This window comes from Nothoprocta perdicaria, unplaced genomic scaffold (genome assembly GCF_003342845.1).
Source record: "Nothoprocta perdicaria isolate Ctin4 unplaced genomic scaffold, notPer1 scaffold_5, whole genome shotgun sequence".
Classification (NCBI taxonomy): domain Eukaryota; kingdom Metazoa; phylum Chordata; class Aves; order Tinamiformes; family Tinamidae; genus Nothoprocta; species Nothoprocta perdicaria.
In genome coordinates, this window is record NW_020455754.1 from 5,151,660 (window position 1) to 5,163,216 (window position 11,557).

The 11,557-nt window shown below is 68.1% G+C and overlaps 1 protein-coding gene across 1 annotated transcript; it reads right to left on the reverse strand.

Annotated features, from left to right (window-relative positions):
* Window positions 1-4,790: 4,790 nt before the first annotated feature.
* Window positions 4,791-10,788, reverse strand: FGFR4 (fibroblast growth factor receptor 4). Its single transcript, XM_026047614.1, has 17 exons — window positions 10,672-10,788; window positions 9,214-9,483; window positions 9,022-9,111; window positions 8,708-8,874; window positions 8,495-8,618; window positions 7,980-8,170; window positions 7,696-7,834; window positions 7,384-7,577; window positions 7,088-7,233; window positions 6,877-6,998; window positions 6,653-6,763; window positions 6,304-6,494; window positions 5,766-5,888; window positions 5,618-5,688; window positions 5,231-5,368; window positions 5,055-5,160; window positions 4,791-4,958 (listed from the first exon to the last, which is right to left on the reverse strand). Exons 1-17 carry the CDS (start codon window positions 10,760-10,762, stop codon window positions 4,812-4,814), a joined length of 2,421 nt encoding a protein of 806 aa, XP_025903399.1. The 5' UTR covers window positions 10,763-10,788; the 3' UTR covers window positions 4,791-4,811.
* Between the last annotated feature and the right edge of the window lie 769 nt (window positions 10,789-11,557).

Consider the following 11,557-nt stretch of genomic DNA (forward strand, 5'->3'; position numbering starts at 1 on the left):
GCGAAAGGGTTAAGGTGCTCGGGCAGGGGGGAGGGCTGGCCAGGCCTGGGGAGAGGAAGGAAGCAGAGGAGGAGAGGAGCATCCTGCCCAGAGGGCTTGCTGGGGGCCCCCTTCCCCTGGGAAGCATCTCCGAGTGCTGGGGCTGGAATCCACTCTGGATGTTGCTGAGGGGAGCGAGCTGGGCACAGCCCCTCTCCATCACACTCAGCCTCGGGACACCCCTGCTTTGGAAGCAGATGGGCCCGTCTGCTCCCTGTGCTGCCGCCCCGCAGCCTCCCTGCCCAGCCGTCCTGCTTCCCGGGAAGTGCTGCAGGCCCTGGCAAGGCAGCCCCAGAGGCAGGCAGGCCACGAGCGGCCCCCGCGCACACCAGTGAATGTGGGGCCGGGACCCAGGCAGATATGCTGGTTACTCACATAGAGGGATGGGACCCATGAAGCCACCTCGCTGGGCATCAGTGAGGCACAGGCACGTGGGACCGCATTGCTCGCATGCTGGACACTGGCACAGGGGCACGGGAGCCCCAGAGCTGCCCTCTCTGGGGAAGGGGCTGGCACAGGGCCCTGGCTCCGTGCTCACCTCTGCCTCCAGGGCCATTACACCCGGTTTCCCCAAGCCAAGAGCCGTGTCCCTGCCCTGGCACGCACCCCGCTGCACTGCACTGCGGCCGGCTGCGGGGTCCCCTCTGCCCTGCCTCCGTGCCAGAGCGGTGTGTCCCAACCCCCCTGTGCCGGCCGGGCTCTGCTCCAGCCGTGTGAGACACCGCCGGCCGTGCCTGTCCCCATGCCCTCACGGGGACCTTCCCGTGGCGCAGGGCCAGGCCCAGCACGGGGACACGATGTGGCGCTGCCGTGTGTGCCGTGCCCCAGGGGCCCGCAGGGCGCCAGGCGGCGGAGCTGCCCGCGTGGCCCTGTTCCTGCGCGGTGCCGCACGGAGCTGCTGCCGCTCGCCAGGAGATGGGGCTCGCAGCCCGGCCTCCCCTGCACGCTGCTGCCCATGGCCGTGGCGCGGCGCACAGGGCCGCTGCAGAGCTGGGGGGCTCCAGCCTCACAGCCCCTCCTCGCTGCCAGCCCCTCGCCCAGGAGAGCCGGGGGCTGCAAGGCTGGGGGCGGCTCTGCTCTGTGCACGGAGTGGGAGGGTTGTGCAAGTGCATGGCGGGTGCGTGGGGTCGCTGTGCGAGGGGATGGGGCAGCGTGTGTATGCATGCATTGATGGTGCATGAAGACGCAGACATGTGCGTGTGCATGGGGACATGGACGTGTGTGTGCACGGGGACATGGGTGTGTGCATGGGGACATGGGTATGTGTGTGTGCACAGGGACATGTGTGTGTGCACGGGGACATGTGTGTGTGCACGGGGACATGGGTATGTGCATGGGGACATGGGTGTGTGTGTGTGCACAGGGACATGGGTGTGTGCATGGGGACATGGGTGTGTGCGTGTGCACGGGGACATGGGTGTGTGCATGGGGACATGGGTATGTGTGTGTGCACGGGGACATGTGTGTGTGCATGGGGACACGGATGTGTGTGCACGGGGACATGGGTGTGTGTGTGCACAGGGACATGGATGCACACGTGTGCATGGCGTGTGTGGGGAGGTGTGTGGAGTGCCTGGCTGTGTGACGGAGTGTGTAAGTGCGTATGGGGGGTGTATGGGTGTGTGGGTGTCTGCACGTGTGCATAGGGGTGTGATGAGCTGTGTACGTGTGCACAGGGGTGCGTGCACGTGTGGGTGGTTGTGTGGGGGCTATAGGTGTGTTCACATTGTTGGGGTGCAAGCATGCATGGGGGTGTATGTACACACACGCATGGGGGGGTGTGGTACCTTGCATGACGGGTGTGCAAGGAGGGTGTATGTCAATGYGTGTGCTTGTGTGTGTGCATGTCTGTGAGGTGTGTGTGTGCATGAGTGGTTTGCACCAATGGTGTGTGCACGTGTGTGCCCTGGGGAGCTGTGTGCACCCGCAGGGCTGCTGGCAGGAGGTTCTCAGTGCTTGGGTGGGTATAGGGGCTGTGTGCAGGGTGTCTATGTGTCTATGTGTCTATGTGTCTATGCGTCTATGTCCAGCGGTCACTTGTGTTCACATGGCTCTGTGGGAGAGGACAGACTCTTCCTCGCTGCAGCCACGGTGCCAGTGCTGGGTGCCCTGCACACGGGTCCCTGTGGGCCCCATTTCACTGTCCTCCTGTCCCCCAGCCTGGGCACGGGCAGTGTGCGTGGGGCCACAGGACATGGGCACAGCAGGCACGGGCAGAGGGGCAGCAGCAGGTGGGGGGGCCGGGGCCCCACAGCAGCTCCCCCCTTGTCCCTGCCCCGCAGAGGGGCACAGCGCCAGCCTGGGGCAGAGACACTCAGCATTGCACAAAAGCCAGATTCTCCTCAGAGATAAAACCCCACCGCCTTTGTTTTTAGGGAAAAAAGAGACAACAGAAACTCCTGGCCTTATAACAGAGTCATTAAGCAAAGGCATCTCAGAGCAAGGGGCCTGGAGCCGTGTCCCTGGAGCGGGAATGCGGAGCCGCTCCCGGGGTCCGGGGCTCCCTGCTGCCCCGGCCCTGGCTAAGTGGGTGCTCCGGGGGGGGACCCAGCGTGCAAGGAGGGGCCGAGGGTGCCCTGGCGGCTGGGGGAGGGTGGTGGGAACGCGGCCTCAGGAAACCAGCGGGATTTACTGGGCTCCCCGCTAAATCCCCCTCACAAAAGGGGCCTGTTCGTGGGGACAGGATGCCGGTGGCTCAGCCACACTTGTTTGGCCAGCAGAGCCTGGCGGATTAAGGACAATTGGTTCAGCCTTGACAGAAAATACCAGGAATGTTAAACAATAAAAAACGCCTCCAGTTGTTCTGGGGCTGCGGGCGGCCTCTCCCGTCTGGACGCGGCCCGAGCTGCCCCGTGCCGGCCGGCTCCGCGTGCCCCTGCTCCGGGATGATGGCGGGATCGGCATCCTGCCTCCCTTCACCGGGGTGCCCACCGTGTGCCAGCTCCCTCTCATTCCCACAGAGCCGGCAGGACGCTGGCAAAGCCGCCGTGTGGGGGCGGCTGCAGCTCCCTGCCCGCAGCCTCCCTCGCGCCCCTGGTGCTAACGAGCAACCAGCCCTCCTCCTCCTCAGCCTTCATCACTGGCTGCGGCTCCATTTTCTGGGAAAACTAAAAACAGCAGCACTGAGAGCGTGAGCAGGGCTGTGCGCTGCAACTCRCGCCCGCTGCCCCTCCTGCAGCATGGAGCACCTGGCAGGTGGCAGCTAGGACAGGGCACCGATGCCGGCGCTCCGGCCGGCCTCGCRCCCGGCTCCGCTCCAGCTCCTTCCCCGGAGCTGGCCGGGACATGTGGGCAGGAGCCGGGGCCCCCGTGGGCTGCCTGGGCAGTTTGCCCTCCGGCGTGTGAATGCCCCATTCAGGGCTGTGCTAAATGCATTGGTTCTGGCACATTAGCGGACAGCTGGGATCCTTCGGCGGGGCACGGAGGCTGCCGGGACACGGCAGGTTTCACACCTGCTGGTGGTCCGGCTGGCCCGAGGGAGCGGGGAGAGGCTCCGCCGCGGCCTGCGGGGCCCCTGTGCAGGCAGGGCCGGGGGGACAGTGGCTGCAAGCACCTCTGACACTGTCCGGCACCATCCGGGACTGGGCTGGTCCTGGTGGGASCCCGGGGTGGGTTTGCAGCACAGTGTGAACCGCTCCAGCAAGAGCCAGAGCCCGCGCTGGCTGAGGGGCTGCCCCCCTGCTCTCCTGGGAGCTCCCGCTGCAGCTGGGAGCTGCAGAAGGAAACAGGATCCCGGGCTCAGGGCCCGGCGCAGCCCGGCCTCGCCGGAGCGGGGGAGCCGAGGTGAAACCCTAGACGCAGCGAGCAGCGCCGCGGGAGGGGGCAGACAGCTGCAGCCCCGGCCGCCGCGTCCCGCGGAGCCGCCYGCGCCCACAGCGGGACCCAGAGCGGGGCCGGGGGCTGCAGCTCCCCTGCCCGGCTCCCCGCGGGGCTGGGGCTGCGGGAAGGGGAGTTAGGGCCGCACCAAGCCCATAACTCACTTTATGTGGTGTGCGGGGGCAGGCCCAGGTGGGGAGGCGGCAGGGTCCCCCCCGTGCGCGCGGAGCCGGGCCCGGCAGCGCTTTCCCAGCCTGGGAGCCAGCAGCAGTTGGTGGATCAGTTTCAGGGCGCTGCTGGTAGCGGAGTTCACGGTGGCTTAGTGCAAGGGCGGCTAATGGGGAACAGATGCAGGAGCACTTTGTGCAGGAGCGCTGTACGCAGCGGCCGGAGGCAGCCGAGCGGGAACTGCGCTTCCTGCACCTGTGGTGCGGCCTCGGCGCCCCGGGAGCGCGGGCTGCCCCGGGAGCGCGGGCTGCCGCGCGCTGCCACCCCCGGCTCGCCCGCGCCTGCCACGAGCAGCCCAGAAACTGCGCCAGCGTCTACTCCAAAAAAATAATTTATCAGGTCGATATTTCATGTACATAAATATTCATCTCTATGGCTATGTACAGAGGCGGGCGGGCGCCAGGCAGGCAGCAGGGCTCCCGCCAGGAGACACGTCCACCGAAAGGCCCAGCCCAAGCCCGGCTCTAAGGGCGATGCTGCAGGGCAGCGCCCGTGCCAGGGAGGCGCCGGCTCATGCAATGCCAGGCCTGGGACTGCATTGCCCAGCCTGGGCTGCATCATGTAGAGATGGAGGCTGGGCATGGAAGAGCCCAGGTGCCCTGGAGAGGGGCCACCCTGTCCTGGCACCGCGGCCTGGGGCCCTGCAGGGAACAGCCCTGCGCCCGCTTCGTGCATCTGCTGCCCCGGGGAGCGGCGGCGCCCTCGCCCTCTCCCACCCCTGCCCGCCCTTATGTCCTCACGCTGGGGTAGGAGAAGAGGCAGGGAGCGAGCGGCAGCGGCTCGTGGGTGAACACGGAGTCGTCCGAGGAGCACGTGCTGGTGGTGTCCTCGCAGGAGGGCGAGTACTGCTCGAAGGGCATGGACAGGTCCAGGTACTGCGGGGGAGAGCCGGGGTGGTGAGCGCTCCCACGGGCACCGCGGGCACCAGCGCTCCCGCGGGCACCGCGTGGGGCTGGAGCCTCGCAACCCACCTCCTCAGCGACGGCCGCCAGCACCTTGTCCAGCCCCTCCACCAGCTGCTTGAATGTGGGGCGCTGCGAGGGCACGGCGTGCCAGCACTCCCTCATGAGCATGTACCTGGCGAGGGGCGCGTGTCAGCGGGGCCCCCGCGCCYGCCGGGGCCCCCGCGCCGCCCGCCGCTACTCACAGCTCGTGGGTGCAGTTGGAGGGCCGGTCCATGCGGTGCCCCTCCTTGAGCAGCTTGAAGAGCTCTTCCACGGGGATGCCGGGGTAGGGCGAGCCCCCCAGCGTGAAGATCTCCCACATGAGGATGCCGAAGGACCACCTGGGAGCACAGGGAGCGAAGAGCGGGGGGCAGCTCAGCCTCATCCCCGAGCGCTTCCCGCACAGGCAGGGCGCTCGCTGCCCCCCGGCACCCAATGGGTGGATGGGACACCCAGGCAGCTGCAGAGCCAGGCATCACCCCCGGGAGAGACGCGTGCTCCGGGGTGCCTGCCTGGTGCATCCAGGGGTGCATCGCCCCACAGAGCTGCCCCGACCCACCCCCCAGCCGCCCTCGGCCCCTGGCACTCACACGTCGCTCTGGTGCGTGTAGACGCGGTCGAACAGGGCCTCTGGGGCCATCCACTTCACGGGCAGGCGGCCCTGCGAGAACAAGCCCTCTGCTTAGCCAGGGCGAGGGGCCCCGGCCCTTCCCCTCCGCCAGTCCCCACCRCGCTCACATTGCTGGTTTTCTTGTAGTAGTCAATGTCGTGGACGTCCCTGGCCAAGCCAAAGTCAGCGATTTTCATCACGCTCTCCGCCGTGACGAGCACGTTGCGGGCGGCCAAGTCACGGTGGATGCACTGCCAGGGAGGAACCATCACCCCGGCGTGTGGGACAGCGGCTCTGYGTCTGCGCGTCCCCTCTGCGCGCACGGACTGCCACACACCGCCCATACACCCCATGGCCCACAGCCCCCTTCAYGCTTCCCTATCAGGGTCGCTCCCATGGGGCTGGCTGCAGTGATAGGAGCATCTGGGGAAGAATATCAGGAGGCAGGACAGGCCTGTCCCGCACAGATGTTTCTGGGGAGATCTCCGAGATGCTGCCCTGAGCTTTGCTGGATGAAACCAGGAGGTGGCTCGGCCCCCTCTCTCCATTCAGAGCAAGGCCAGTGGCATCAGCAGGGACACGAAGCACACACGTCCTCCACCAGCACTGCCCCCACCCCAAGACTTTTGCAGGCACGGGCATCCCAAGGGGCTGTGCCAGCCGTACCCGCTTGGACTCCAGGTACTCCATGCCACGGGCCACCTGGTAGACGCAGGAGACCAGGTCCTTGAAGGAGAGCTGCTCCTCGGGCATCGCGGTGACGTCGAAGGTGTAGTCGGGCGTCGGGGGCCGCCGGGCCCGCAGGTACTCGCGCAGGTTGCCCTTCGCAGCAAACTCCACGATCACGTAGAGCGGCCCTGGAAAGGGTGTCCATGCTGCTCAGCCCCGGCGCCCCATCCCTGTCCTCTCCAGCTCTTCCCTGCCACTCAGCAGCCCATCAAGGAGGGTCCCCTCCTGCGCCCTTCCATGCTGCCCGCCCCGCTCCCCCGTGCCCTGCCGGCACGGCCCCCCTCACCATCCTGCGTGCACACTCCCAGGAGGTTGATGATGTTCTTGTGCTTGTCCATGAGTTTCATCATCTCCATCTCGGAGATGAGGTCAGCCAGGTCCTTGTCAGTGGCGTTGTCTGGAGAAGGAGGATCCTGTCATTGTGCCAGCTGGGGTGACCCCACAGCCTGGTCCCCCCCGGCCTGGCACCACCTCAGCCTGTGTGCTAGGGACACGACATGAGCCGGTTACCTTTGAGCATCTTGACAGCCACGGTGACGGCGCGCTCCGGCCGGTCCCTGTCGATGCCGTAGGCCTCCGCGCGCACCACCTGGCCAAAGCAGCCCTCTCCCAGGGGCTTGCCCAGCACCAGCCTGGTATAGAGAGATGGACCCGTGAGCGGGAGCGCCCTGCTGCCCACCCTGGACACAGAGCCCCTCTCTCCCGTGCCGCGGCACCGTACTTGTCCCGCGGGAATTCCCACTTGGAGTCCAGTGGCAGGTCGAGCTCCATGACCCCAGCCAGCATGGGGGCGCAGCTGGAGGAGAGGCGAGTGACGCGCATGAGGGACGTGCTGGACTTCCCGGAGGAGCTGGAGTCCAGGGAGAACTGCGGAGAGGGCAGGAGACCTCAGCCCTCCAGCCCTGTGCTCTGGGGCCCAACGGGGCGCCCAGCGCGAGGGCAGCAGGGACATGCAGGGATCCAGCGGTGCCGCAGGTGCAGCCCTCCGYGTGCCCAGGGCTCCCGCTTGGCATGTACCTGTCGGATGAGTGGGAATTTGGAGAGCTTGTGGACAGCCATGGGCTCCAGGGGCTGCTTGCTCGGCTGGGTCTGCATCCGGCACAGCACCACGATGATGAGAGCCATGGCCACAGCCAGCGAGCCCGACGTGTAGATGATGATGTCTGTGTACTTGGTCTCGGGGGCCTCAGCTTCCCGCTCCAGGTCCTCTTCTGGAAGGAGCAAATGAGTTGGCCAGGGCCCTGGTCCCCGCACGCCCAGCCCCGTGTCCCGCACGGCGCCGGCTCCCGCGCCAGCCCCGCGCTGCCGCCCGGGAGCCCCAGCGCTCACCCGGCAGCACGGTGAGCCAGGCCGACTGGTAGGAGAGGCCGATGGAGTTCCCTGCCAGGCAGGTGTACTCGCCCGCGTCCTCCACGGAGACGTTGCGCAGGTACAGCACCTCCACCTCCGAGCTGTTGATGTCTGCGGTCTGCAGGGGAAGGGGCAGAGCGTGACCACCCCTTTTCAAAGGTGGGCTCCGTGCAGACCCCTCGTCTCCGCTTTGGGGTGTCCATCCCCATGACAGGTCTGTCTGCAAGGCGGCTCGTCCCTGCTCTCCCGGGGCGGCGAGTTACCTTGAGCACTTGCACGTAGGGGACGCCGTCGGGGCCGTAGCTGCTGCCGTTCACCTCGATGTGCTTCAGCCACTGGATGTGGGGCTGCGCGTCGCTGTAGACCTTGCAGAAGAACTCCACGTCGCTGCCCACCAGCGCTGTGGTGTTGGCGGGCAGCCCGGCCTGCAGGATGGGCCTGTGCGGGGACCGCTCTGCACAGAGGAAAGCGGGGCAGTGTCACCCGCACAGCACGCGAGGCTTGGGGCAGGGCATCATTTCTGCCTCCCTCCCTGCGCTCCGGGAGCCCCAGGAGCCACGGCAAGCCCTTCCCAGGACAGGGAAGCAGTGCAGCTCCACGCCCGTACTCCATCCCCATGTACCATGGATGCTCGCATGCATCCCCATGTCCCGTGGGGACTCGCCAGGGACGTGTGGGCTGCTCAAGCAGCGAGGAGCTGAGCAGAGTCCCCTGCGGCCCTGCCCACGGGCCTGGCCCTGTCGTGGGGAACACGAGCAGAGGGGCAGYGGGGGCTCACCCAGGACATCGAGCAGGTAGCTGTAGCGCAGGCTGCCGAACCTGTTCTCCACCAGGCAGGTGTAGTTGCCGCGGTCGGAGGGCACCACGCTCTCCATGACCAGGCTCCAGTGCTGGTGCCGCAGCTGCAGAGAGGGCAGCGCCGTGGTGAGGGGCAGGCGCTGCCGGGCCGGGCACCGCGCGGGGCAGGCACCGCGCTCGGTGCTGCTCTTACCCGGATGCCTCCGATGCGGTGCTCGCCCCGGAACTCGYGCCCGTTCTTGAACCAGCGGATGCTGGGGCTGGGGCTGCCCGAGGCCGGGCAGCGAAACTTGACCGTGTTGCCCGCGGGCACCGCGTACAGCTTCTTGTCCATGCGGTGTGGATGTGTCCAGTAGGGCGCTGCGGAGACACGGGTCAGTGCCCAGTGGGACACGCTGCACGGCCCCCCATGGGGCCGGGGCAGCCCCGAGCGTGGCCGGGCTGCTCTCAGYGTGGGGACAAGCCTGGACGTGGCCTGAGCTGCTCCCTGCTCCAGGCTGCACTCACCTCTGTGTAAGTAGACAGGCTCGTCGTTCCGCTCCCCATGGGGACTGTCCCCGTCACTGTCTTCATCGTCATCGCCTGATGCCAGCGAGTCTGCAASGGAGGATGGGTTGAGGGGGACATGTCTGTGCACAGCCTGGCACGGGATATGGGTACCCTCCTCCCCGCAGTGCTGGGCACTGCCTGGGCTCCTACCCACGACCGAGAGGGTGAAGTTGCGCAGGATCTCCCCGGTCGCCCGTGCCCGGCACACGTAGAGCCCCGAGTCCTCGTAGGCGACCTCCGAGATCTCCAGCAGGCTCTGCTGGAGACGGATGCGACCCCCTGGGGCAAGAGGTCTGGACTCCTTGTACCAGACCACACTGGCACTGCTGCGGTTGGCATCGCAGTAGAGCTTCAGCACGTTGCCYGGGTCCAGCAGGAGATGTTCCTCTTCCGACTCCAGCAAAGGGCTTTCAAACACCTCTGCCAGGCCAGGAGAAAGGCGCTGAGCACCAGACGTGAGGCTCAGCCCCGCTCGCTGCCCCGCCGGTGGAGCCCGGTGCCCGGCCCCAGCGCCCCATCCAGGCTGCGGCCATGGGCGAGGGCTGGACTCTGCCCCCGCGTGTGGGACGCGGCTTCCCCAGCTGCCCGCCTGGTACTGCCAGGTCCCTGTCCAAGGCCACATCCCTGGGAAGCGGCCGCTCCCTGTGCGCAGGACGCCTGAGCTGGTTCTGCCCCATGGAGCACGGGCAGCCCCCCAGCACTGACCAAGGGCCAGGGCTCCCCAGCTCCTCTGCACCCCCAGACTTGCCCCTGGCRGCAGCATCTCCCACCGCACAGCCCCACATGCCCCTCCGCGCCCCGCGCTCCCTCCTCCTGCACTGCTGCTCCCCGTGGCCGCTGCCTGTCCCGGTGCCGCCCGCACGGGTGGCCTGGGCTGCGTCGTGGCCCTGTCTGGGGGACACATTGGGAGCCAAGTGCCTCCAACATGGACCCGGAGCCGGGGGCTCACGGCACCGCGCGCAAGCCGTGTCCACAGCCCCCACTCCGCACGGGCACATGTGGCACACAGGGGCGCACGGGCCCCGATTGCGGCCGGGAAGGCGGCCCCGCTCTGCGCAGCTACCGGCCGTCCCGTGCAGCAATAGCCCGAGCAGCCGCTCAGCAAACACCGACCGCCCCCTCCTGCAACAGCCGCCCCTCCGCCGGCAGCCCCGCTCGTGCGGCGCCGCTGCCCGTGGGCTCCCCGCGCCCTGCTCCGCCACCGGCCGAGCCGGGGCCGCCGGGCCTCGGCTCCTCTGCACCCCGGTTATCCTCCGGTCCGCACTGGAGCCCCGCGAGAGGCTCGGCCGGCCGGCCCCTCCAGGGCATTCCCGGTGCTAAGGGATGAGATGCAGCCGCTGCAGTGCTGGCTTTCACGGCACCCTGCGCCTCCGTCCTCGTCCACGAGCAAACCCCAGCCCAGTGATGCAGAGACGGCCACCTCGAGCAGAGAGGCTGCCCAGAGCCAGCCCTGCTCCTTGCAGAGAGCCCCCAGCCCCCGTGCTGTGCACCCAGCCCCGTGGGTGCCCCCCCAGCGACTTGCCGCCCACCTTGCAGGGCTGGGGACGCACCAGGGGGCAGCAATCCCGCCGTGCCCCTGTCCCCACCGCGTGTCCCTGCCAGCAGTACCTGGCTCCAGTGTCCGGCCCTGGGGGGCAGCCGGCCGAGCCCCCGCGGCCACCAGCACGAGCCCGGCCAGGACGTGCAGCGGGAGCCACATCTTGCCAGCCGGCTCCGTGCGGCCGCTCAAACCCTGCAAGAGGCGGGAGCGCCGTGAGCGGAGCCACCGCGGGAGGCACCGCGGGAGCCACAGCAGGTCCCCGAGTGGGCAGTCAGCTCCTGCTCCTGCCCTGCACAGCTCCGGCCAGCTGGGATGTGTGGGGAGGGATGGGGGTGTCACCTCTGCATCCTAGCCCTGCCCAGGGGACATGCTGAGGGGCATATGGATGACAAAATTCCCACAGCGTGTCATCATGACAGTGGGGGGAGCCCTGGCTGGGACAAAGTCCCCTCCAGTCCTCAAACCCTGGCGGCTGCATGGGCAGAAATGAKTTGGGGGTCCCTGGGGTGCTCGGGGACCTGCCCCTGCAAGGCAGCAGAGGGAAACGGGACCCCGAGGCCCAACTGGCCAGTGTGCTGGGGACAGGTCTGCCTGGCCAAGGGCCACCTGCATGGTTGGGGTGCCCCGGGGAGGAGGGTCCCAGGGGCATCCCCGAGGGTGGAGGGTCCCAAAAGGAGGGTAATGCAGGGGAGAGGGTGCTGGGGTCCCACCGAGATAGGGGGGTTACAAGTTCCCGTTTGCAGCCAGCCCTGAGGGTAGAGGGGACGGGACTAGGAGGGCAGCGTCCCGAGGGAAAGGGCGCGGGGATGCGGAGCGCAGCGGGGGTCGCGGTGTCGTTACCGGCGCTGGGGGGGTCCCTCGGCGGGGCCGCCGCTCGCGGCGCGCAGGGCCCGGGCAAAGTCCGCGCTGCCGGCGGCGCCGCTCACGTCGGGGCGCGGGGCCGGCTCAGCGGCG